Here is a 22142-nt window from a genome sequence, read left to right as displayed (position 1 = left end):
TTGGTTCCTATGGACATCAGCCCAAGTGTTCCCGGTATTTCGAGGTGTGTTTCCGACATCCTGTCTGGTGCTGACACTTATTCCGCTCAAGAAATCACAACAACGTGGCGGTCGTTCCAAGATGAAGCGATGGGTGACACAAGTGTTTTCACGATCGTGGAGCATTTGGATGCTGGCTTGGACAGACGTCAGGAAGCTTGTGATCTGATGCTGCACCAATTTCCAACAAATGCTGAGAAGGATAAGGTTATGTTCTCTGACGAGTGCGCGATTTATCGCAGCTCCCGCAATCGAAACGTGTTTTTCTGGGGAAAAGAAAATCCACATTTCTTTGAAGAAATTGAGCATAACCCACCACACGTGATGATCTGGGCCGGAATGACAGCACAGCATTTGTTTGGCCCTTATTTTTTTTTGGTGGTTATGTTAACCAAATCATTTATCTGGAAATGCTGAATGGCTGGCTCATCCTGCAACTGAGAAACCAGGGCGTCCTTGACAGTGTTTGGTTTCAACAAGACGGGGCAGCGGCCCATTTCGCAATCACCGTGCGTGATCGCCTCAGCAAAGTGTTTGGGAATCGTTGGATCGGATGAGGATCAAACAACAATCCCGCTCCTCTTCCGTGGCCTCCGAGAAGCCCTGATCTCACAACTCCAGATAATGCACTCCGGGGGGATATCAAAGTAGACGTGTGGAAGCGCAGTTACTCATCGTACGATGAACTGAAACATGCGGTTCGCGCAGCGTTCCAGAAAGTCACCCCGCAAATGTTGCAGAGCATGAGCAGGAGAACGTGGCGGCGCATTCGGCTATGCAGAGATCATGGAGGAACACATACAGATGTTTTGGATTCCTGAGAGGTAACCTATAGCTTTCAAAATCCTCCAAAAGATAGGGGTATATGGACTTTGTGCGCACCCTGTAGGTGGGCTGACAGACGTTGCCCCCTTGTTGTCCATAGTGGGTAGTCGGTTTTAGACTTTGAGGATCTGAGGTTGGGGGTGCGCGCACCCCTTTGTGCATATTCCGTGGACTTTAAGGAGCGTTTGCACTTTTACTTTCATAAGCAGCGCCCTCTCATTATCATCAGAGTTTGATGACGGCGGGGGGTTTGGTGCTTTACTTTTCATTATTGGTGCCCACTCATTATCAGTACAGTTTGACAACCTTGTCCCCCCTCTGTGTCCGGAGTGCACCAGCGGCTTCAGACATGCAAACAGCGCCCCTTTGTGTACATGACGCTCAGATTCTTATCATACTTCTACAACCATGGGGGGGGGGTTCCCCTTGGCACCTAGAACTTTCATAAACGGCGCCTCTCCGATGATGGTGCCCCTTGGTGCCTGGTTGCCTAATTAAAACACAGGATTAACTTTGACCGACTTGGATGAGAATAGAGGAGTAGATTGTCAGCATGGACAGAAGTAAATAAGGTGCTGTGAAAGCCGCCATATCAGTTTACAGTTAAATATGAGTTGGGTACGATCCCGGCTCACACACATTGGTTCACAAAATGAGTGTGACACAAGTGCAAGAATGCAAAGTTCGGGGGGCAGCAGGCTCATCGAAGTTTTTTTTTTAATATCTTACTTACCCCGTGTGGTTTGTAGGGATGGCTGAGAAAACCCCCCCGTCTCTCTCATTTATTGGATAAGTGTCCCATCTTCCCGTGGAAATCCCTGTTCCCCTGAGAATGTGTTTCCTCTGCAGGTATGGCTCTGATTTTTCAGAAGTGTTTATTTAACAATATTTGATCAAAAATGTATGCGTTTTGCCCAATGTGAGCATATGAACGGTTGACTTGACATGGACTTTTTTTTTTTTTATATTCTTTGCTACTGTCCAGCTCTGGTCATCACAAACCCACTATCAGACCAGAAAGTTAGTTATCTCCATTCTGCATGAAAAATGAGATAACATATTGGATAAATAATAGAAAAATATCATTTGTGGGTGGAGTACACCGTACCTTTAGGTGAAAGTCACACAAAAAGGGACCAGGAGACGGCAGTCTGACCTAACATGGTGCACACATACAGAATACGAGGTGTCGGAGGAGGAGGAGGAGGCCTGAGACACCAGGACAGCAATGAGTCTAACCTGCTGGAGGGATCTGAGGGGAGAGGACAAGGGTCTCCTGTCAGTCCTGTTCGTTTCTCAGGTCACATTTGCTAGGCATTTACTTCCGGATTTCGCACAGAAGCCTTATTTAAAGTTTGCTCGGGGCAATCAGTGATACCCAGGGGCACCTCCTCTTTCATTTTATGTTGCAGAACTGGCATTTCTGATTGAAGCCATCAAGCTGTGAGACTGGTAACTGACACCAGAGTCCTTGGACCGGTCAAATTTGTTACATTTTGGGACAGACACTTTGTAGGGCCTTGCTTAAAGATCTCATGAATTACATCTCAGATGTTACTACATCACTCCCCCACATCTTGATCCTCACCTGTTGGATGTGATGAGCACCTTCAACTCCTCATGGAGGTGTCTACGGAGGATATGCCGATGGCTGGGAATGTGAAGGGCGGACGCCAAGGCCTCAGTGTTGAATGTGGGCTCCAGCACCAGCACTGCACCGTGCACACCGCTGAACTCCAGATTATCAGCGTACTCCTTGTAAACAAGAAGGACGTAAAAATGGTTGGCAACATTCATTATTTTTCTTTTGGATAATTCATTTCTTATCATTCCATATTTAAAAACCGTTACCCCTTATATAAGTGGTTGCCAGGCAGGAAAGGGTGGCACTGGACAGGAAAGAAAGGCAGCACCCAGCAAGACCCTAGGAAAGAGAGACAAGGCTGGCTGGCACACAAATACACCACCAGGGGGTGGTATAAGGCATCTCATTAAACTGCATGGGGAGTGAAATGAAATGAGAGAAATGTCAAGGTGGGCTGCAGAAGACCCTGATGTGTATTACAGGTCATAGACCCTCTGAGATTTGGTATCTATTTTTTCATGTTCGTCTGTGCTAAGACTTTTTGGCAGTGATTTAGTTTAATGTTTTTGGTTCTGATGAAAGACAGGAATCATTTTCGATTTCAGATCTTGGCCTTGATTAACAACTATGTCTCCTCTGCTCTCATCTCCTCTTACAGGCAGAACATCCTCCCAGAAATGGACTGCCATGCCACCCCAAGACCTTCCTTGATTTTGGATTTCAGGCCGAGATTGAGCTGGGGGGCCCCATCTTAGATTAGCTTAGCCTGTCCTGTTGGAGGCTGTTGCTAGGCAACCCCTACTGCGCAGCAAGTCACATGATGGAGGTGAGTAAAGAAATGAAGCCGAGATGCTCAGAGGAGGCTTTTGCTCGAGTATGAGATCTTGTTTAATTGTGCGACATCCAACCTCAGAGCTTCTTTAGTCTTGCGTGGTTTTTTTGGATCTTTGGTGCTTTTAAAGTTTTTCTTTTTATCGAGTGCACTCTTGCCCAGCTGAATTTTGGATTTGTTTTTGCTCTCAAAGCCTGCCTACAGATGATCATCTGCACGCCTCGTTGGTGTTTGGACTGGTCATAAAAGAATGGCCTCAGATAATCAACTTGTCACTACTGTGCTTAGGTTGACTTGTTCACATCTGTGCTCCACTCCAGACTTGTGCAGTTGGTCTCACTTTATCGACTGATATGCCGTAATATGGCCCAGCAGCTCGACTTGTCTGTCTAGGAGCGCTGGCACAGCAGGGCGGTGCAGTGAGGGCTGATGGTCATGCGGGTACATTGGACATTTGTGCAACTGGTGTGTTGTGAAGTGTCATCAAGAAGCCAATATTCTAGGGCTGTTTCAGTCTGCCATCGATGGGCATGCTTTTTGACGATTCCCCTACTTCTGTCTTTCACTGCACGTTTTCATAAAGATCTCCACGAACACACGTGACCAGTCACAAGCAGGCAGACTCGCTTCAACTCACATGTGACCAGTCACCAGCATTCAAAGTCACTCGTGCCAAGAAGACCCTTAGCATACAGGAGCATACTCAGGCCACCCCTCTCACACCCTCAGCGCTGGTGCCCTTGTTGTTATTCTTGCAGTTTGAATTATTACTTTTATTATTTTTTTAACATTCTTGATTATTCAATTTTTTTTTTGTTTACCTGATTTTATTGTTATTCTTGTGAGGCCATTTTGTATTCTATTCTTTGCATCATTACCTCCATTTTGTGAGTGGCCATTCTGTTTACAGTTCGTTCAGCCTGTGGCTGGTCACATGACATGGAAGTCACATGACACTTCTCATCATCAGGCCTGCCTATTAAAGATGGCCGCGCAGTGGGGTTGGTATCAAAACAAACCTGTGTGTGCCTCATGATGTTCTTGGGTTACGGATCTTCATTTTGTTTGCATTTTACACTAAATCTGTCCGCACCGCATATTCTGTCCTCATGTTTTGGTTTTGTTGAAAATACTATCCATCCATCCATCCATTATCCAACCTGCTATATTCTAACTACAGGGACATGGGGGTCTGCTGGAGCCAATCCCAGCCAACACAGGGAGCAAGGCTGGAAACAAACCCAGGGCAGGGCGCCAGCCCACCGCAGGGCACACACACACACCCAGCACACACTAGGGACAATTTGGGATCACCAATGCACCTGACCTGCATGTCTTTGGACTGTGGGAGGAAACCCACACAGACACGGGGAGAACATGCAAACTCCACACAGGGAGGACCCAAGAAGTGAACCGGGTCTCCTAAGTGCGAGGCAGCAGCACTACCCACTGCGCCACCGTGCTGCCCTGGGTACTTTATACAATACTGAATTCAAGTACTGTAACATTTGCATTTTATTGATGTGTTGTTGGTGCTGATTGCTTATGGATGGGTCTATGGCTAATTATAGTCCACATTTCTTAAACATTAAATTTTTGAAAGAAGTACCCAATGGACAGTTGAAGTACAGTATGTGCTGAATGTGATGGTGACTTCCTGGCCATATGCTCGCGTTTCAGTAACTTGTACTGGGGATTTGGTTTGCCATCAGAAGCAGCTATCAGTAGTGTGAAAGAAGGAAATTATTTCTTTCTAATTTGAAAGAAGTACCCAATGGACAGTTGAAGTATGTGCTGAAGTGTAATGCAAACTCCACGCAGGGAGGACCTGGGAAGCGAACCCATGTCTCCTAACTGCAAGGCAGCAGCGCTACCCACTGCACCACCGTGCCGCCCAAATATTATTCTAATTTCTAACAATTATTTGCTTTCAACTTTACTTTACTGGGCATGTGCCACTCACAGAAATTCTGTCTGAACTGAAATTACCCGAGAACGAGTCTCACGTTTCTCATTCATTTGATTTCATTTGAAGGAGGTCAGTGGAATGGCGAGTATGCAAGAAGTAGAGTTGGTGAAGGTGGATGAGTTTAAATACTTGGGATCAACAGTACAGAGTGATGGCGATTGTGGAAGAGAGGTGAAGAAGAGAGTGCTGGCAGAGTGGAGTGGCTGGAGAAGAGTGTCAGGAGTGATTTGTGACAGACGGGTATCAGCAAGAGTGAAAGGGAAGGTCTACAGGACGGTAGTGAGACCAGCTTTGTTGTATGGGTTGGAGACGGTGGCACTGACCAGAAAGCAGGAGACAGAGCTGGAGGTGGCAGAGTTAAAGATGCTAAGATTTGCATTGGGTGTGACGAGGATGGACAGGATTAGAAATGAGGACATTAGAGGGTCAGCTCAAGTTGGATGGTCTTGAGATAAAGTCAGAGAGGAGAGATTGAGTTGGTTTGGACATGTAAAGAGGAAAGTTGCTGGGTATATTGGGAAAAGGATGCTAAGGATAGAGCTGCTAGTGAAGAGGAAAAGAGGAAGGCCTAAGAGATGATTTATGGATGTGGTGAGAGAGGACATGCAGGTGATGGGGTAACAGAGCAAGATACAGAGGACAGGAAGATATGGAAGAAGATGAATGGCTGTGGCGACCCCTAACAGGAGCAGCCGAAAGAAGAAGAAGAAGAAGATTACCTGTGAACAATTCGCACAATTCTCATTCAATAGCATCTTATTTTAATTATTCATCTTCAATGTGTTGTCATGTCACTTGTGTACTTAAACACAGGATTATGTCATAAATGTTAAATATATCATTAGTTATATCTGAACAAAATAATTATTAAATTATATATCTGAGATGTAATCCAAAGGGATCCCATCCCCCTGGACTTCCCATATGAGCCAACCTTGAATCCTATTAATGAATTAAAAGAATTTGTTCACTTAAAATGTGTAGTTTGGAAGACCTGAATCAGTTAAATTGAGCCAAAATGCCCATCGCTATGAAGGACTTTGCCTCTTGAGCTTGCTTGATCTTAGATGGTGAGTTTTACCTTTCATCTCCTGCTCTTATTTCCCCTTTCTCCTTTTCCCAGGGTGCATTTTGAATTATTCTGAGTGTTCACAGCAGTGGCTCCTTAATTTCTTTTCCCGAGGCCCACATTACAAACACACAGCATGCTGCCCCCTAGTGGCCCTGTGCTGCTTTCCTCCTACCAGTATGGCCCTATCCTGTGCCAACCTTTTGGTATCCTCGCCTCTGGCGACTTCTTTCCTCCTTGCAACGTACATGCAGGCCAGCTACTCACCTTACGTGCTTCATAAAGGACAGCCGCTTGTATTTTCGTCATTTCTACCACTGCACCCTAAATGTGGCCCACTCTACTTGCCTTGAGGTCTATGTCTCTGATCCACTTCATCATGCGCTGGTTCGTCCAGACAATGGGATCGAGATTGACATTTTCACATTGGCTCCGCCTCTCAATCAGCACCTGCAATGGGAAGGAGAAAAACTGTCCCAGCATGCCTTGCTGCCTCCTTCCACTTCCAGTTTGTCCAGCCTTTGAGTCGGGTGGGATGACAGGAGTTATGGTAACACAGCCATCAGCTGAGTCCTCTGGTAATGTTGTGTTGATGGCTGCTATGAAAGGCTGACATACTAAGTCAGAAGTGAGCTATTTTGGGGCAGCATGGTGGTGCAGTGTTTGGTGCCGCTCACCCACAGCGCCTGAGCTCTGGTCTCTGTCTGTGAAGTCTGCACATCCCTCCAAGGCTGTGTCTGGTTGGTGTTTTCCATCCCTTTGCTACTTTATTGGTAAGTTTTTAAACTTCAGATTTCCAGTAGCCGTCTGTCCCTAATACCCTCCATTGTAAAGTGCCAGTGCAGGCCAAGATATTGTTTTTAAATTTCTAGAAAATGCTGAACACAATTTTGCGTGACAAATGTATAGATACAGTAGCTTGTTCATGAAGAAATAACTTTGACTTCTTCTTTATATGCTAAAAGAGATGAAGACGCAAAATCACATAACATAAAGTACATCGTCGGAAGATGGCCGTGACTATGAAGAAAACCACATGGGAAAAAACTACCAAGGTGGCGACGTGACAACTTAGCATAGCATTGAAAAGAAACAACAATAAGAAACGGGAAATCTAAGAAAGTGAGAAAATTAAACTGTAAGTGGCAAAAACCTGAGATTCATGACACCCCGAGGAAAGTGTGGCATCATAGTGATTAGAATTGAAGATGGCAGAATGACAACATTCAAATGGCATAAAAAATATACAAAGTTAACAATAAATAACTTTTAATTGTGGTGGCACTTCTGCCTCGTGCCCCTGGCCCTCCTGGTGTGAAGTTTGCATGTTCTCCCTGTGCCCACATGGGACACATATTTCAGGTGGATCTGTGTCTGCAGTGCCAGTGCCAGGTTTTTTGAGCCCTAGGCAAAGCTTATTAGTGTGCCAACCGACTGTTGGTTAGCTAACCTGTGCGGCTGGGTTTCCCCCCTTATGATCTGCGCCCTAAGCGTATGCCTAATTTGCCTTTATGGTGGCATCAGCCCTGTGTGTGGCCAGGTGTTGTTCTTCCTTGTGCCCCCTCCTTGCGACTCTGCTCTGGGTATGCGGGATAAGGAAATGCACAGACGGATGAACGATTTACATTGAAATTGTGATGACACAATGAAAACAACAGAAAAATCAGGAAAAGAACAAATAAATAAAAAAAGATGGGTGGCACAGTGGGCAGTGGATCCAGTATCCTGGGTTCCCGTCTGGGTTTTCCTCCCACATCTCCATAGACGTGCTGGTCAGGCTGACCGGTGACTCTAAACTGACCCTGTCAGAGTCTGGATGTGGATTGGCGGCCCACCCAGGGACTGTGAATTTCCCCTTGGGATTAATAAAGTATCTATCTATCTATCTATCTATCTATCTATCTATCTATCTATCCTGCTTTACACCCTGTGAAGCCCCCAGTAGCTCAGAATTGATTCAAGTGGGTTTGAGAATATCATGTATGTTATTGATATTCTGTTGTTTATTTAAAGATCCGTCAGTTCAGGTTGGATGGTCTTGAGATAAAGTCAGAGAGGAGAGATTGAGTTGGTTTGGACATGTGCAGAAGAGAGATGCTGGGTATATTGGGAGAAGGATGTTAAGGATAGAGCTGCCAGGGAAGAGGAACAGAGGAAGGCCCAAGAGAAGGTTTATGGATGTGGTGAGAGAGGACATGTAGATGATGGGTGTAACAGAGCAAGATACAGAGGACAGAAAGATGTGGAAGAAGATAATCCACTGTGGTGACCCCTAACAGAAGCAGCCAGAAGAAGAAGAAGAAGATTTAAAGATCCATTAACTGATTTATTTCACCTTCCAGGACAACTCAGCGGGTGGGCTCTGGGTAATGTGGTCTAGGTAAAAGAAAAGGAGCCGAGTTCACCTGGGTGGGACAAAATCAGCCATTTCTATTGAGTGGGTCTCCCATAACCCAATAAGATGGGTAAACTTTCATTTTAATGGCCAAGTTGAAAATATGACAAGACCACCCTGCCTGGGCTGCAGAGCTGAGACGGGAGTCTTTTTTCAGTTAGTTGACACGTTCATCTGAAACATCACAGCCCACGTGATCCGACTGCTGGCCTCCTGTGACCCCCAGCTGGGATTAATAGACAATGAATGGATGACATGATTGGTGGTCGAGCTCACCAGAGCCTTCATCACTGGGCCTCACTGCCCGTCTGCAAAAATAAACCGCTTCCCTCCATCGATGGTGTTCTGGGAACACAAGTGCCCAGGAGACACTTGTGTCTGAGAGGCCGGTGGTCCACAGGCCCTCTAGATATTTATTTGTCGGTGCTTATTAATAAAAGAAATCACACAGAATTACTTCATGTCAACACAAACTCCTATTCCGCCTTTGATTCGGCTCCTCTGAGCTCTGTCAGTAGCCACAATAGGCGGCCCCCGAGACCCAAGGTGAGCCCACCACTTCTGCAGTTTTATTAACAAAGCTGAAGACAGCCAAGGCCAGTGAGAAGCACACTTGACGCCTCAAACCACCTCCCACCTGCCAGCCCCTGCCGTTTGGGGGGCTGCAGACTGAAATGTCTCATTCTACCTCATCAAACTGCTCTGTAGTGCCCTCTACTGGAAACTCCCCTCCATTTCTGTTCCTCATGTGAGCGTCACGTTACAGACGGGTTTGCTGCACTGGCTCATATGTAAGCCTTATGTGTTTAATCTTCTTGTTGCTTGAATATTATTTTTCATATTTTGTTCTGTATGTATTTTAATTATTTGATATGCTGTTGTTTATTAATTATTTTTCAATTTTGTCTTAGTGTTCCTTGATGTCTGCTTAGCCACCTGTCTGTGTAGCCTAAGGAGGTGGGACCACCCGATTAGACAGCTGGGGTCCGGCCCAGAGGTATTTAAGCTGAAGCCGAGGAAGGCTCAGCAGCTTCAGCCTTGCATTGGTGAGTCAGAGTGACGCTGTTTTATTTTTGTGATTATTGTTTGGATTTTGTGTCTTTCTGTTTGTTTGTTTTTGCTCCTTTTTGTTCCTTCCTGCTCAAACTGTTGTATTCATTTTGGAAGAAATCTTTGTTTTGTTTGTTACACAGACAGCGGCTTTGTGGTGTACCTCTCTGTATTTTATTGGCATTTTCAGACTTGAAGCCTGTCTGTTGAGTTTGGCGCTCGCACGCCTGATGTGGCAAGGCTGGCTGTGTTGGCACAGTCCATCATGAAGGGCAGATCTGTTTTTTTTTTTTTTATGAGGCCTACTCCCTGTGAGAGGATCACTATTAGAACTGTTGGCTCAATTTGTGGTTAGCACAGACAAGCACTTGCCAGCTGTGGTGGGGTGACCAGAAGGGTCCTCATGATTTGCACTGCTTGTCCTAGAGGATGCTCCTGGGCTCTTGACCATTCATCTGCAGATCAGAGACTGGGCATTAGTTTGGGCCTCACTGGCACAGGAGCTACAGCCATGAAGGTCTTCCATTAAAATGGCTCCTCTTCTTGAATGTGCCAGTGTGCCACATCCCTGACTCAGATGCTTGTCTCTGCACTGCAGGTGAGTGGTAAGACAACTCCAGCAAGATGCAGAAAAGTCCTCTGCAGAAATCTTCTAGAGATGCCATGCACCATTGTCAAATCCAAGATGTTAAGTAGATACGTGACAGTAATTGGCAGCTGAAAACTGGCCCAGTGTGAGTGATCGTGGGTGTGAACAATAGAGGACTGGCCTTGTGACCAATGCGGCTTGCATAGGCTCCGACATCCCCAGGACACTGAATTGCATTAAGTGGTTTTGACAATGTTAGGCCACGTTATCTCTCTATTATAAAAGAAAATCTCAAGACGAGATGAGACTATTGCCAAGAGATTTTATCAAGTCCCGCCATCCTCTCAACCATTTGCGGTTAACGGCCCACACCCACGGTCCTCTCACCTCTCATTCGTGTGAATGTTTCTGTCAGACACAGTTCCTGCGCTCTCCGCTCTTAGAAATTTTTAAGTTTTCCTCACTTTAAGTTCCCAATAAAAGAAGACTTATTATGTCCAAATATTATTGTAGAATTTCATCCTAAAGGATTATCAACAGAAGAAATTAGTACACGGACAATCCTAGCACAGAGAAACGATGAAGTCAAACGAATTACGTGAAAATGCAAATTGGTTAAATGCGTATCAATAGTCAACAGTTGGTGGTGATGGTGCGGAAGATGAAAACATCAACTTAAAATATCCTGTAGAATATCTACAACCGTTAACACCGTCTGGTCTTCCACCGGCCGAATTACCGTTAAAAGAAGGATGTATCGTAATGTTATTACGTAATTTATGTCTGAGTGATGGGCTATGCAATAGGACAAGATTAGTTGTATTCAAAATTGGTCGAACAATTCTGACAAATAAAATTTTAACAGGCGACATGAAAGTTAATGTAGTACATCTTCAGGGGATAACATTAGACACCAAAGGAGATCTTGATATGCCAGTCGCATTAAAACGTTTACAGTTTCCCATTAGAACAGCTTTTGCTATGACAATTAACAAATCACAGGGGCAAACATTCAAAAAAGTCGCTTTATTTATTAGAGAGAAAGAAACGATATTCAGTCACGGGCAGTTATACGTTGCATTGTCACGATGTAACTCCAAACACGGAATCAAAATTCAATGTGATATTGAAGAAAAGTTCATTCCAAATATTGTTTTTACTGAAGTAAAAGTTTAAAAAGTATTTGCATGTTAATTTCAAAGCCAAACAGAACGAAAACGCATAACTTAACGAATACCTCGAATGCAACATGAAACTTAATTTTCTTTCAATTTATCACGTTTTACTATTTTTTACTCTGGTTAATTACTCGCTGTAATGTAAAATATTTAGGTCTATTACGCATATGTAACAATTCCCATTAAAATAACAATCTGTTTAAATTGTACGTCTGATTCCCCATACGTGAGTGGTAGAGCCGTGAAGTGGCTAGTGTGTGGACCCCACCTGGGGGTTGGTAAGTGAAGCGAGAAGGGGGCAGAGCCCCCTAGTGCATATAAATATACTGTATATCTGTCTGACTAACCACGCCCCCAGATTGTGGGAGTGGCCTGACTCTGACCCTCGGCCGTTTCCACTTTACTCACCTCCTTGTCACAGTGCGCCTGGCTGAGCAGCTCGACTCCCAGGAGGATGCTGACCTGGTGGAATTTCTTGGTGATGCTCAAGTGCTTCTCGAGGTCCCGGCGGGTCAGTGAGCCAAGGACTCGGCCATCCACCAGGTGCTTCAGGAAGCTTTGTGAGTACTGGGGCAGACCAATGTCACTGAGCCACGCTTTAGCCACCCAGTGGTGATCCAGATCTGCTGCATTGGACAACCTGTAGGAGAGCGCCTCTGGTCAGTGGTCATTGTCTAGTACTGGCCTGGCTTTAGCTGGTGGTCACTGATCATTAAATCTCACCTTTGGCTGCTCTCCGCATGCTGGTAGTCCTCGATGGCCAGCTGCAGTTTCCGCCGGTGCAGGGTGTTGCAGATGCCAAGACCGAACTCCAGGTCCTCATCGGTGAGCCCAAGCAGCACCTGATGGTACAAGCAGTCTGCTGTGAGGTGGCACCTTGATTAGTAAACAGCGTCTGGCCCATCATTTGCCGCTGCCACTGTTTACAACACCTTAGAAGAGCAACGGCCCTTCATTTAAGCAGCTAATTGATAGGATTTCAGACATAATATTTTAATCTGTTTAAAATGTGACTAGAAGATGGTCACTCAGCTCAGCTTCGATAGGATGGACTCTCCACTACAGTGTTTAATTTGGATCATGTCTGCAGTTTGTAGAAAGTTCTAATGTTGTCGGAGTGCTGAGGATCTGATTTTAGTGAAGAGTTGCACTCGGATTTGTAATTCTGGTCAATTTTGGAAAGCCTCACCTGAAAGTAATTAGTTAATTATATGCAATGTAGGTGTGAATAAGCATTTCTAATTGGTCAGTGGAGCTTGCATGTTCTGCCCATGTCCCACAGTCCACAGATATATCAATCAGCCACTCCATTTAAGTCAGTAACATTGACAATATCAAGGGGTGGGATGGTGGGATACGTTAGGCAGCAAGTGAGCAGTCAGTTCTTGAAGGTGGTGTCTTGGAAGCAGAAGAAATGGACAAGCGTAAGGATCTGAGTGACTCTGACAAGAGCTAAACTGTGGTGGCTAGATGACAGGGTCAGAGCATATCCAAAATGGTAGGTGGTATGTATCGTCAATACCTACCCTAGGTGGTCCAAGAAATTAAGGTGGGCCTGGCCTTACTGAACGGGTTTTGGTCAGGCCTGCACCCCTTCCATTACATTTTTGTACCTGAACTACACAACACTTACAGGCATTCACTGCATGTGACCCACAGTCTTGGGCACCTCTGCCCATCTTACCTTTCCACTCTTGATGTTCTTGGCACAGGAACGCACATACATGGGCATCGCCATGATCACCTCAAGCCAGGCCTGCACAGTTCTCGCTTTCCACTGGGACATCAAGGTGGTCCTGGCCAGCTCCACCTGTTGCAGGAGATCCAGCTGGTCATCCTCTTCCGACTGGCTCAGGCGAGCAGGATGTGCGCCATTGGCTGAATCTGGAAAAGGAGGCGGATCAGCGTGTTAGAAGAGCTGAGGGAGCAGTACGAGTCCTAGTGGTGCCAACTGCTCTGCCACTTTGTCCAAAGTGTAATGGGGATGAGTTTGCACCAAGTAGCCCTGGCCTGTCTGAGAGGCTACCCAGGACCACTTACTGTACATGCAGTGCAGTGGGAGTCACCAGCTAGCCTGACTGTTGTTTAACATGGCGGCTGTCAACCCCACAGCTTTTGAGCCTTACCTGGGAGAAATTGGAGGTTTAAGTGGGAAGCCTTCAAACTGGAGGTGTAACTGGGAGAAATTTGCTACTCTGACTGTTATGTTACCAAGAAAAACTCATGTGTGTCCCAAGGCATTAAAGCCATAACAGGGAGCCATTGTCACCATGTGGCTAGCAGATGGGACTGATTTCTTCTCCTTTTGTGACACTGTCTTCACTAAAACAGGACATTCAGTCTAACAAAGCCAGTGAATCCTCCACTAACACAGCACAGAATGTTTTATCAGGGAGGTGGAGGTCCTACCTGGTCCACTCGTCATCCTTGGCTGGGCTGGCACCAGCTCTCTCTTTACTGATATCGTTGTGTCTTCTCCCAGTCCTGATCTGGAATGTGACATCGGGCAGGCTTCTCCACACCTCAGTCAAAGGGAGTGCCAATGATTTACAATTGTCTCTCCGCAAAATGCCCCAAAGATGCCAGTCTGAGCAAAACCAGCATGAACGTATTCTACCATACCTAAGGCATGCTAACTTAAACCCTGATGTCACCACACCTGAGCCCTCCCTTTGGCCTTATATACACCCACACACATCTATATTATATTGTGGTGGATGGTCGGGGTCCTTGCCCGGCAGTGACGCCTCCATGCTGGGAGGACTGGGGGAGCAAGTGTGGCCAGAATGTTACCTCCTCCAGAGTGCTAGATGGCATCCCCCCTGGGTTGCAGTGGTGCCTCAGACTCCCGCAGGGCTTCATGGGAGTTGGAGTTTGGTTCAGCCCTGTTGGGATCCATGGGCCCCGCCAGGGGGGGCTACAACTGCGACTGAGCCCTACAGAGCAGCTCTTCCACCCCACTCGAAGTGATGCCGGAAACACATCATCAGACACCTGGAGCACTTCTGAGGGGTGTTATAAAAGGGGCCAGCAGACACTACTCAGGAGCAGAGTCGGGAGGAGGAGGATGAAGCTTGCTGAGGAGGAGAAAAGAAAAGGACTGAGAGATAATGAAAGAGAATAAGAAAGCAAAGTGTGTTTGGGCTGTTGGGGACACAGCATATACTGTAAATAAAATCATGTGTGCTTTTTGGCCTTGTGCTGCTAGCGTCTGTCTGAGTCAAGTTAGCACTTTATAGCGCCATCTATCTTCCACTATATATATATATATATATATATATATATATATATATATATATATATATATATATATAAGTGAGCTGAGAAGGCTCAGGCATTGGGAATCATTCATTTGCTGTGAAGTTTTGCGAATTCTGTTTTCTGTATAGATTTACTGATTTTTTTGTTTTTTTTTTTGCTTTGGATTAAGGATTTAGTTTTCACATTGGGACTTGTTTGCTTAGGATTGCCTTTTTGGCAACCCCTCTTCACCCTCCTTTTGCTCGTTGATAACTTTCTTACAATTTTCTGATAAAGATTCCTGTTTGCCCTTTTCTATACAAGCCGTGGGTTTACAGTCATCCGTCCTCTTCTGTGGTATTACTAGCTCCCTATTTTTGGGCTGGCTTCAGCTGAATCCAGCTACTATTAGGGGGCCATTGAAGATCCAGGCCTACTTTGGTGGCTTCATTCGGAGGTCTCACAACCATTTTACCTTTGTGGAAACTCCATGCCTTAACAAGATATGCCTTAATGTAATTATTGACCAGAAAAAAAAAACAAAGCAGGGGGTCAAATGGCAGAAATCTCAGAAGAAGACTCAAGAACGTGTGTGGTGTTGATCTTTTAAAGCGTCATATCAATGACATCACAAGCCACACACTGTGAGAAACAAAACCGTAGCAACCATAAACAAAAGGGGGCCCTTAATGGAGGGGTCCATTATAAAACCTGAAACATTTTTAACGCTTACAAAGAATTAATTAATTTTCAAAGTGGTGAAAATGGATTGTCAAACTGACACAGGAGAGCAGGAGCAGGAAAGATACAGAAAGATGAAGATAAAGGTCCACAAAAATAAAAAAAAAACGAATGCAAATCCAAACAGCAGGCTAAATAGTTTCACTTCATCCAACAGCTGGTCAGACGGGCTGGGATCCCATGGCGGCCCTCATGTTTCTGGAGGCAGTCCTGGGTGATCCTTACCGCATGACTTGCTGTGTGTAGCAGTGTTCTGGTAGGCAGCAGCCATCCCACCTGAAGCTAAACGTGTTCAGGCCTGGCCAGTACCTGGATGGGAGACCATCTAGGAAGAGCTTGGGTTGCTGCTGGAAGAGGTGTTGGTGAGGCGAGCAGGGGGGCTAACCCTGTGGTCTGAGTGTGGATCCCAATGCCCCAGGGCCGTCCTTTGGGCGAGATGTAAAACTGAGGTCCTGACTGATTACTGGACATCCTTTGTAAAGAGCAGGGTGTATCTCGATGTCCTGGGTAAACTGCCCACCATGGCCTAGTCATTCTGACCCCCCTAATCATCTCCTGTGCCTTATTACCTAACTATCTCTTACTCCAACACCTAACAGCTAATGTGTGGTGAGCATAGTGGCACAAGAATGGCTGCTGTCACTTCACCCAGGTGGATGCTGCACATTGGCGGTGATTGTAGTGGCTGCCCACTCTCTATGTAAAACACTCTGACTAGTGAGAAAGCATTATATAAATGTAGACATTGGTGTGCCCCTCCAAACTCCGCCATGGTCAGCACTTATGTGCAGTGTAGACCCTTGCAACCACAGGTCTAATACCTCATTAAGCTACATGGACCTCGCTCAGCGATTGGCCAGCGCTGATGTCACGTTGTCCACTGTTGTTGTAGAGTCTTGACGTCTGTCTGGGGTCAAAGGGGGCCGCCACTTAAGTGCCATCCCTAGATCTAGTTTTATCCATTTTTGTTTTGTTAATTCTAATTTGCACTTTGAGCTACAGTACATCATTTGTATGAAAATGTGCTATATATGTAACGGGTTGCTGTTGTTGTTAATTGTGAGACCGTTTTCAGATTCTATCCTGTAATTATGTGATTGTCTTTCTTAAGTTTTCTATTTTCTGTTTATCTTTTTCTAATCTCTTTATCTTGTTTTTGTAAATATTTTTTATTTTGCTTTTTTTGTTTCTTTCCCATATTGAGCCCTGGGGGTCCACGAGTGTCCAGGGGGCCTGGGTACATGCTGAGGTGTTGGCTTCTGCTTGTTATAGTGGCGACGCTGCGCAGAGAATGGTGGGGTGGGATATGATTAACATAGAGCGAGATCAGCTGACGTCACCAGGGGAGCGGACCGCTCACATTGGTCAGAGACGGGCTCTGCGTGGCTGGTGGGCGGAGCTCTCTCTTTACATCACGCTACAAAGCACTCGCCTCGGAGTCGGACAGAGCCCACCACCCGCAGCTCACCACAGCGCTGATCTCCAAATTGTGTCGTTCGTCTCCTTTCAGTTTGTTAAATGCAACTCGTAGTATTTAGGTAGCTTATTTTTTTTTTTAGGATTATTTAAATAAGGTGTAGCTTTGACATGAATAAACTGTGCATATTTAAACAGGAGTTTAGTATAAAGGTATGCCTTCCAAGTTGTTTGTATGACCTCATGTTCGAGTTCAGCTCTTTCAGGTGGAACATTCTGGGGCTCGAAGAATAAAAGTAACCTGCTGGCAAGAGGCTCTGGTGGTCTTCGCTAGAACTTTCGTGCAGCCCTTTCAATGGTGACTGTCTACTGGCAGGAGTGCAGCATTTGAAGCGTGTAGCCCTTTAGGGTGTCACACACACATGGGGGACACCTTCAGGACTCATCAAATGGTAATTCCACCCGAGTTGAGGGTTGGCACCATTGCCTAATGCCTCTCCTCATCTTCTGCCTGCAGACCAGAAGATCGATGGCATAAGGATATCTAACGTCACTTCCGGTCGCCTTGAAGCTGCCACTCCCACCTACCCTGCCTTATAACTCCACCACCGTCCCTCCTCAGTCTGATGTCACCAGGGAAATGACCGGTCACTGTGGTCAGAGGTAGGCTCTACATGACCGATGGGCAGAGCTCTCCACTTAGCGTTTGTGTTTGGACTGGGTGATGGGGCTCAGGTGTGCACGGCTGCTTGGAGCTGCTAGAGGGAGCTCTGAGGAGATGACACCATTCTGTTCAAGGGGTGTTCCTGATCTTGGGATGTGTTTCAGTGATTTTCTAGGGAAGGAACCCAAAATGGGGGCAATTGAAATGCTGCTCCCTACCACTGAATCCAGATTTGGGAGGGCAGTTGGGGCAAAGGCTCCACTGGTAGGGAGGTAGTTATGCCAAAGTGGGAGAGGACAGCACTTCAGAAGCACTCTAGTTTTGCTTGGAGGGCAAGTGGAAGAGCCACCCCATCATGCCAATTTGAAAATGAGAGTATTTCAGTTAGAGGGACCAGGAAACATGACATACTCAAAAATACATGCAACGTTTGTAAGCAAAAAAAAAATCAAACCGATCCTTTATCAAACTCTAAAAACAAAACACAGAAAATGTGGTCAAAATACGTTGATGAAACTTGTTTGCCTGTTTCTGGAGGGAGGGACTGGACTGCGTGTCAGCCTGGGGATTGCCAACCAGGATCCCGAGCTGTTTCATCGTGTGGTGGGTGAGGCAACGTGCTGTACCAGTGCCTGCTCACCAACGCAAACTCTGTTAGAGAATTCACTTAAACCTCAGATGGTTATGAAGTACAAGAACTGATCCTTATACATATGTCGCTTCAACATCGACCAGCCATGCTTAGTGACACTATGGTTACGGGGGCCGAAATGGGATCACCCATTAAAAAACAATATGGCGTCGTGGAACAATCCAGAAATACTACAACGATGTTAAGATACATGTTTTACATTGAAATTCTTGACATTTTTGAAATCTCAGGACAGGTGGGCCTCCATATTGGGAAGGATCTGAATTTATGAATTCGAGTGTTTGTGGAAGGCAGTTGGCGAGTTGATGTTACGTCCTCAGCCAACCCGAGATCTGCAACAAGATGAAACAAAGAAGCCCGGGTTGGAAAAGCTAGCCATGGCATTACGTGATGCCAAACACTTCTGTCTTCTGTGAATCAAACGAAAATTGAAGAAAAGAAATTCAAGGTGAATCTCAAATACATTTTAGCACCTCACACAGCTTTGTTAGTTAAGCTAAAAAAGAGAAGTCGGCTTCCTATCTGATGTTTGTGCAACGTAAACCTTTATGATGCCCGCGACCAGAAATCTCAGCAGACTGGTCCTCCTTCATCTACAGCAACAGAAGCTCCCACTACCAGTAATTCACCTCGTGCGTATGTCGTTGTTTTCTCCGTTCATTTAGATGAGTTGTGTGTAATTGTTAAAACGTTTTTTTTTCTAAAAAACTATTAAAAAGGATTATTTTAAATGTTAATTCCGGACCTAAATCTTTTACATAGCAGTATAGATGTCATTTATCGCCTTTAAATTCTGCACATTCCTTGGATTCACTTCCACGCAGAACCACAATATCCGTGCATTTCAGAGGGATTGACCCGTAGCCCTTGCAAACACGGAGACCTCGCTGTACTTCAGGAGCCCACATGGGGATAAGAAAACAACACAAATGAAAGCTGAGAAAAATGAAATCGTCGGGGGTCCGGTGGGCACAAAGGCCCGACTTTACTTCTGTGTATTCTCTCTTTGATTGTCCCCTCTATGCACTTTTGTTTAACTAAATTGTTATTTTGATAAAGTTTTGGTTTTTTTGGCTCCCTTTGCTTTGGGTTAGAGGATCACATGGAGATGACCATCATGAAGACATCTGCTCACTGATCCCTGGTTTGCGTTTTTAATCCATAGGAGAACGCTGCCCAGTGGGTCCACTACAGCCTCACCAACAGCCCTGCCAGGCCTCAATTTAGTGCCCCTCTGGTGGACGTGCCCTGCACACCCGCTAAGCTCTTGTGAGAAAGACCTCAGGGTTTCATCACATGATTTAAGGAGAGGAGTCAGGGGAGTGGAGCTGCCACCCTGTTAACGTCTCACTCCATGACATCGGGGGGTCCTCCTGATGACTTCACACTCAGCGATCAGCGGCAGGAGTATCCTGCGTGGCTCAAAGATCCACAGCGTCTCCTAGTGGAGTCACTGAAAGGAGAAGACTCGCCAAGATGGCCGATAAAGACAAGTGGCAGGCTGCTGCATGTCAGGTCAGGCAGTTTACGTCACTCACCAGCCTGCACCCTGACAACTCAACATGCCTTGCTGTGCCAGCCCATACGTTGGCTTCGTGGTTTTGTTTTCTTTATTAGTTTTTTGTGATATTTAACAACTTATTATAAATGACTCACAGATGGTGTTAAACCGTCCTGGCACTCCACCATGGTGGCAGCTGTCCTCTGCTGTTAGCCAAAGCGTTCCTGGCCTTGACTGATGATGCTGCTGAACTGCTTTCCAGCCCTCCATTTTGTACATGAATGGCGGGATAATTAGGGTATTTGAGGGTCCCAAATGCCTCCAAGCCAGCTGTCAGGTGCCACCCCTTCTGCCTGCTATGATTCACAACATTTTAAATATCTCGGGATACATTTTTACATGGTTGTTTTGAGGATTTGTGACACTGGACAATTTGTCCTCTTGATTATTTTTTTATTTCAAGTCCGTTTTCTCTTTCGTTCCGTCAAATGCTTACCGCATTGTCATCAGTTTGTGTTCAGGCAGACGCCGCCATCCTGCGATGCCGTCATCTGGATGCGGTGATTCATTGTTAAGGTTGGGGCTCCAGAAGGTGTGCGACGACATGTCACAAGTGCAATGGCACACAAGGGAGTTGGCGTCATCTGAACCCGCAGATAAATGAGAGTTTCACGCGTGTTTAATATTGCTAGTCCTTCTGCATTCGATTGTTGTTTAAGGCCATGTCACATTACGCGGCACACTTTGATATTTTTATTTGGGGTCTTTTTGAAGACTTTTCGCCTGTAGATGGCTCATCGTAATCAGACACTTGCTGTCTGTCGGTTACCAAGAGCACCGCTGCTCTCCGCAGTTCAAAGTCCCCGCCCATCCATGAGGCGTTCAATTGGATTAGAAATGTGACACTCGGTGAGCCGTCTAATTGTTGTTCCCACCTACTTTCAAGCACAATTCACTCCTAGTTGTCTCCAGACGTATATGTTATACATCTGCTGCATCGAGACTACCGCCTGGTAACAGGCCCAGAGATGACATAAGTGGCACTTTTACCTGGACTGGCCTGCTTGAGCCCAGGAGTTCAACCTGTGGGGCAAGTTGGCATGCTGGCTCTGGTCCGGAGAGGATACTGCAGAACAGGTGATTGAGTTGGTGGTCTGCAATTACCTCGTACACACCCCTCCTGGACCATCTGGCCAGTTTAATGCACCAACACTCCTGGGTGAACATGGAGGACCTGAAAGAGACACTGGAGTGACACCGGACAGACGAGTGATGATGACAGAAGTCATCACGGCCCACCAAACCGGAGACACCCAAGGTCCAGGAACAGGGCACAAGATACTGGGATCGGTCAGGTGTACTGGTTTGGTGCTACACCTGTAGGGAGCAGGGGGCATATGGTGTTCAATTGCAACTTTTGAAGGACCCCATAAACTGTGCAAGGGCCTTGGCAAAAAAAATATTGTAATGTGGCCCTGTGTAGCCCAGGCAGTGCGCAGGTAAACAGACACACTCTGAGTAACATCCGGTCCCAACAGTGTGATTCTACAGAGGCTGGTCTTACTGGTATACACGCTGGGACCTGGAGATATCCCACTGCTGTCTGTTCAGTGAGCGCACACGGGTTCACTCGCAGGATCTACCCAGGCTGCCATATGCTATAATGTCACATAACTAATGTGACAAGGAGCTGCTACTGCCTGACCACTCAAAGAAACAGAACCTAGTCATGGATGAGACTCCTTGGAGGGTTCCTTGTCCTGCCAGAGAGTAGGTAATGGCAAGGCCACCCAATGCTTCGAGGCTGACATCCCTGTAGTGGACAAGGTGACGTCAGAACCACTGGGAACAACTGACACTACAAGAGTTGCAGTGGTGGCTTCAGGTTCACTCGCTTCTGGCTTCCTTAAGGCAGTGGAATGGCTTGGGTGGAATGCCATAACCTCAGTTATTAGCCGACTGCAAATCCTGTATCCGAGGGAATCCACTTTGAGATTCTAAAAGTGGCGAACCGCAAAGGTGAACAAAAGCACCTGCTTCGCGAGTGGGCAGGAGTTCAGAGGGCTTTAGGACTTGGTGAAGGAGAGCTGGGAGGAGGAGGAGCAGGCAACTCTGATGAATGTTTTGGAATACATGGCCAACTTCTGAGAACACATCTCTGAGGACAGGCTACTGGTTATGGAGCAACTGGAAAAGACCCAGCGTTCACAGAGTCTCCTGTACAACCTTGGCACGAGCCTCTGTGAATTTTTTTCCGGGTGACAGGTTTATGATACTGGTCCCCACTTCTCATTCCAGGTTCCTTGCTCACTGGCAGGCTCCTTTGAGGTGTCAAGGAGTGGAAGAAATTGGTGGACTACCTAATCATTTACCCAAACCAGTGTGTTAGGAAATGTA

The 22142-nt window shown here is 46.1% G+C and overlaps 1 protein-coding gene across 7 annotated transcripts in view; it reads right to left on the bottom strand.

Annotated features, from left to right (window-relative positions):
• The window catches only part of LOC120530889 (kazrin-like), a 690431-nt gene that overhangs the window by 20000 nt on the left and 648289 nt on the right, over positions 1-22142 (bottom strand). For 5 of the 7 annotated variants that reach the window (XM_039755646.1, XM_039755647.1, XM_039755650.1 and 2 more), the window contains 5 exons: positions 13216-13415; positions 12255-12373; positions 11940-12171; positions 6668-6769; positions 2453-2619 (listed from right to left, as the gene is read on the bottom strand). In XM_039755646.1, coding sequence (XP_039611580.1) covers positions 2453-2619; positions 6668-6769; positions 11940-12171; positions 12255-12373; positions 13216-13415 — 820 coding nt within the window. Of the gene's footprint in view, positions 1-2452; positions 2620-6667; positions 6770-10842; positions 10876-11939; positions 12172-12254; positions 12374-13215; positions 13416-22142 lie in introns of those variants that run through there. The other 2 variants (XM_039755649.1, XM_039755652.1) reach the window with 2 other exon arrangements.

The sequence above is a fragment of the Polypterus senegalus genome, chromosome 6, assembly GCF_016835505.1.
Source record: "Polypterus senegalus isolate Bchr_013 chromosome 6, ASM1683550v1, whole genome shotgun sequence".
NCBI lineage: Eukaryota > Metazoa > Chordata > Cladistia > Polypteriformes > Polypteridae > Polypterus > Polypterus senegalus.
The sequence above is the reverse complement of the archived record's forward strand: the minus strand, read 5'-3'. Positions and strand labels throughout refer to the sequence as shown.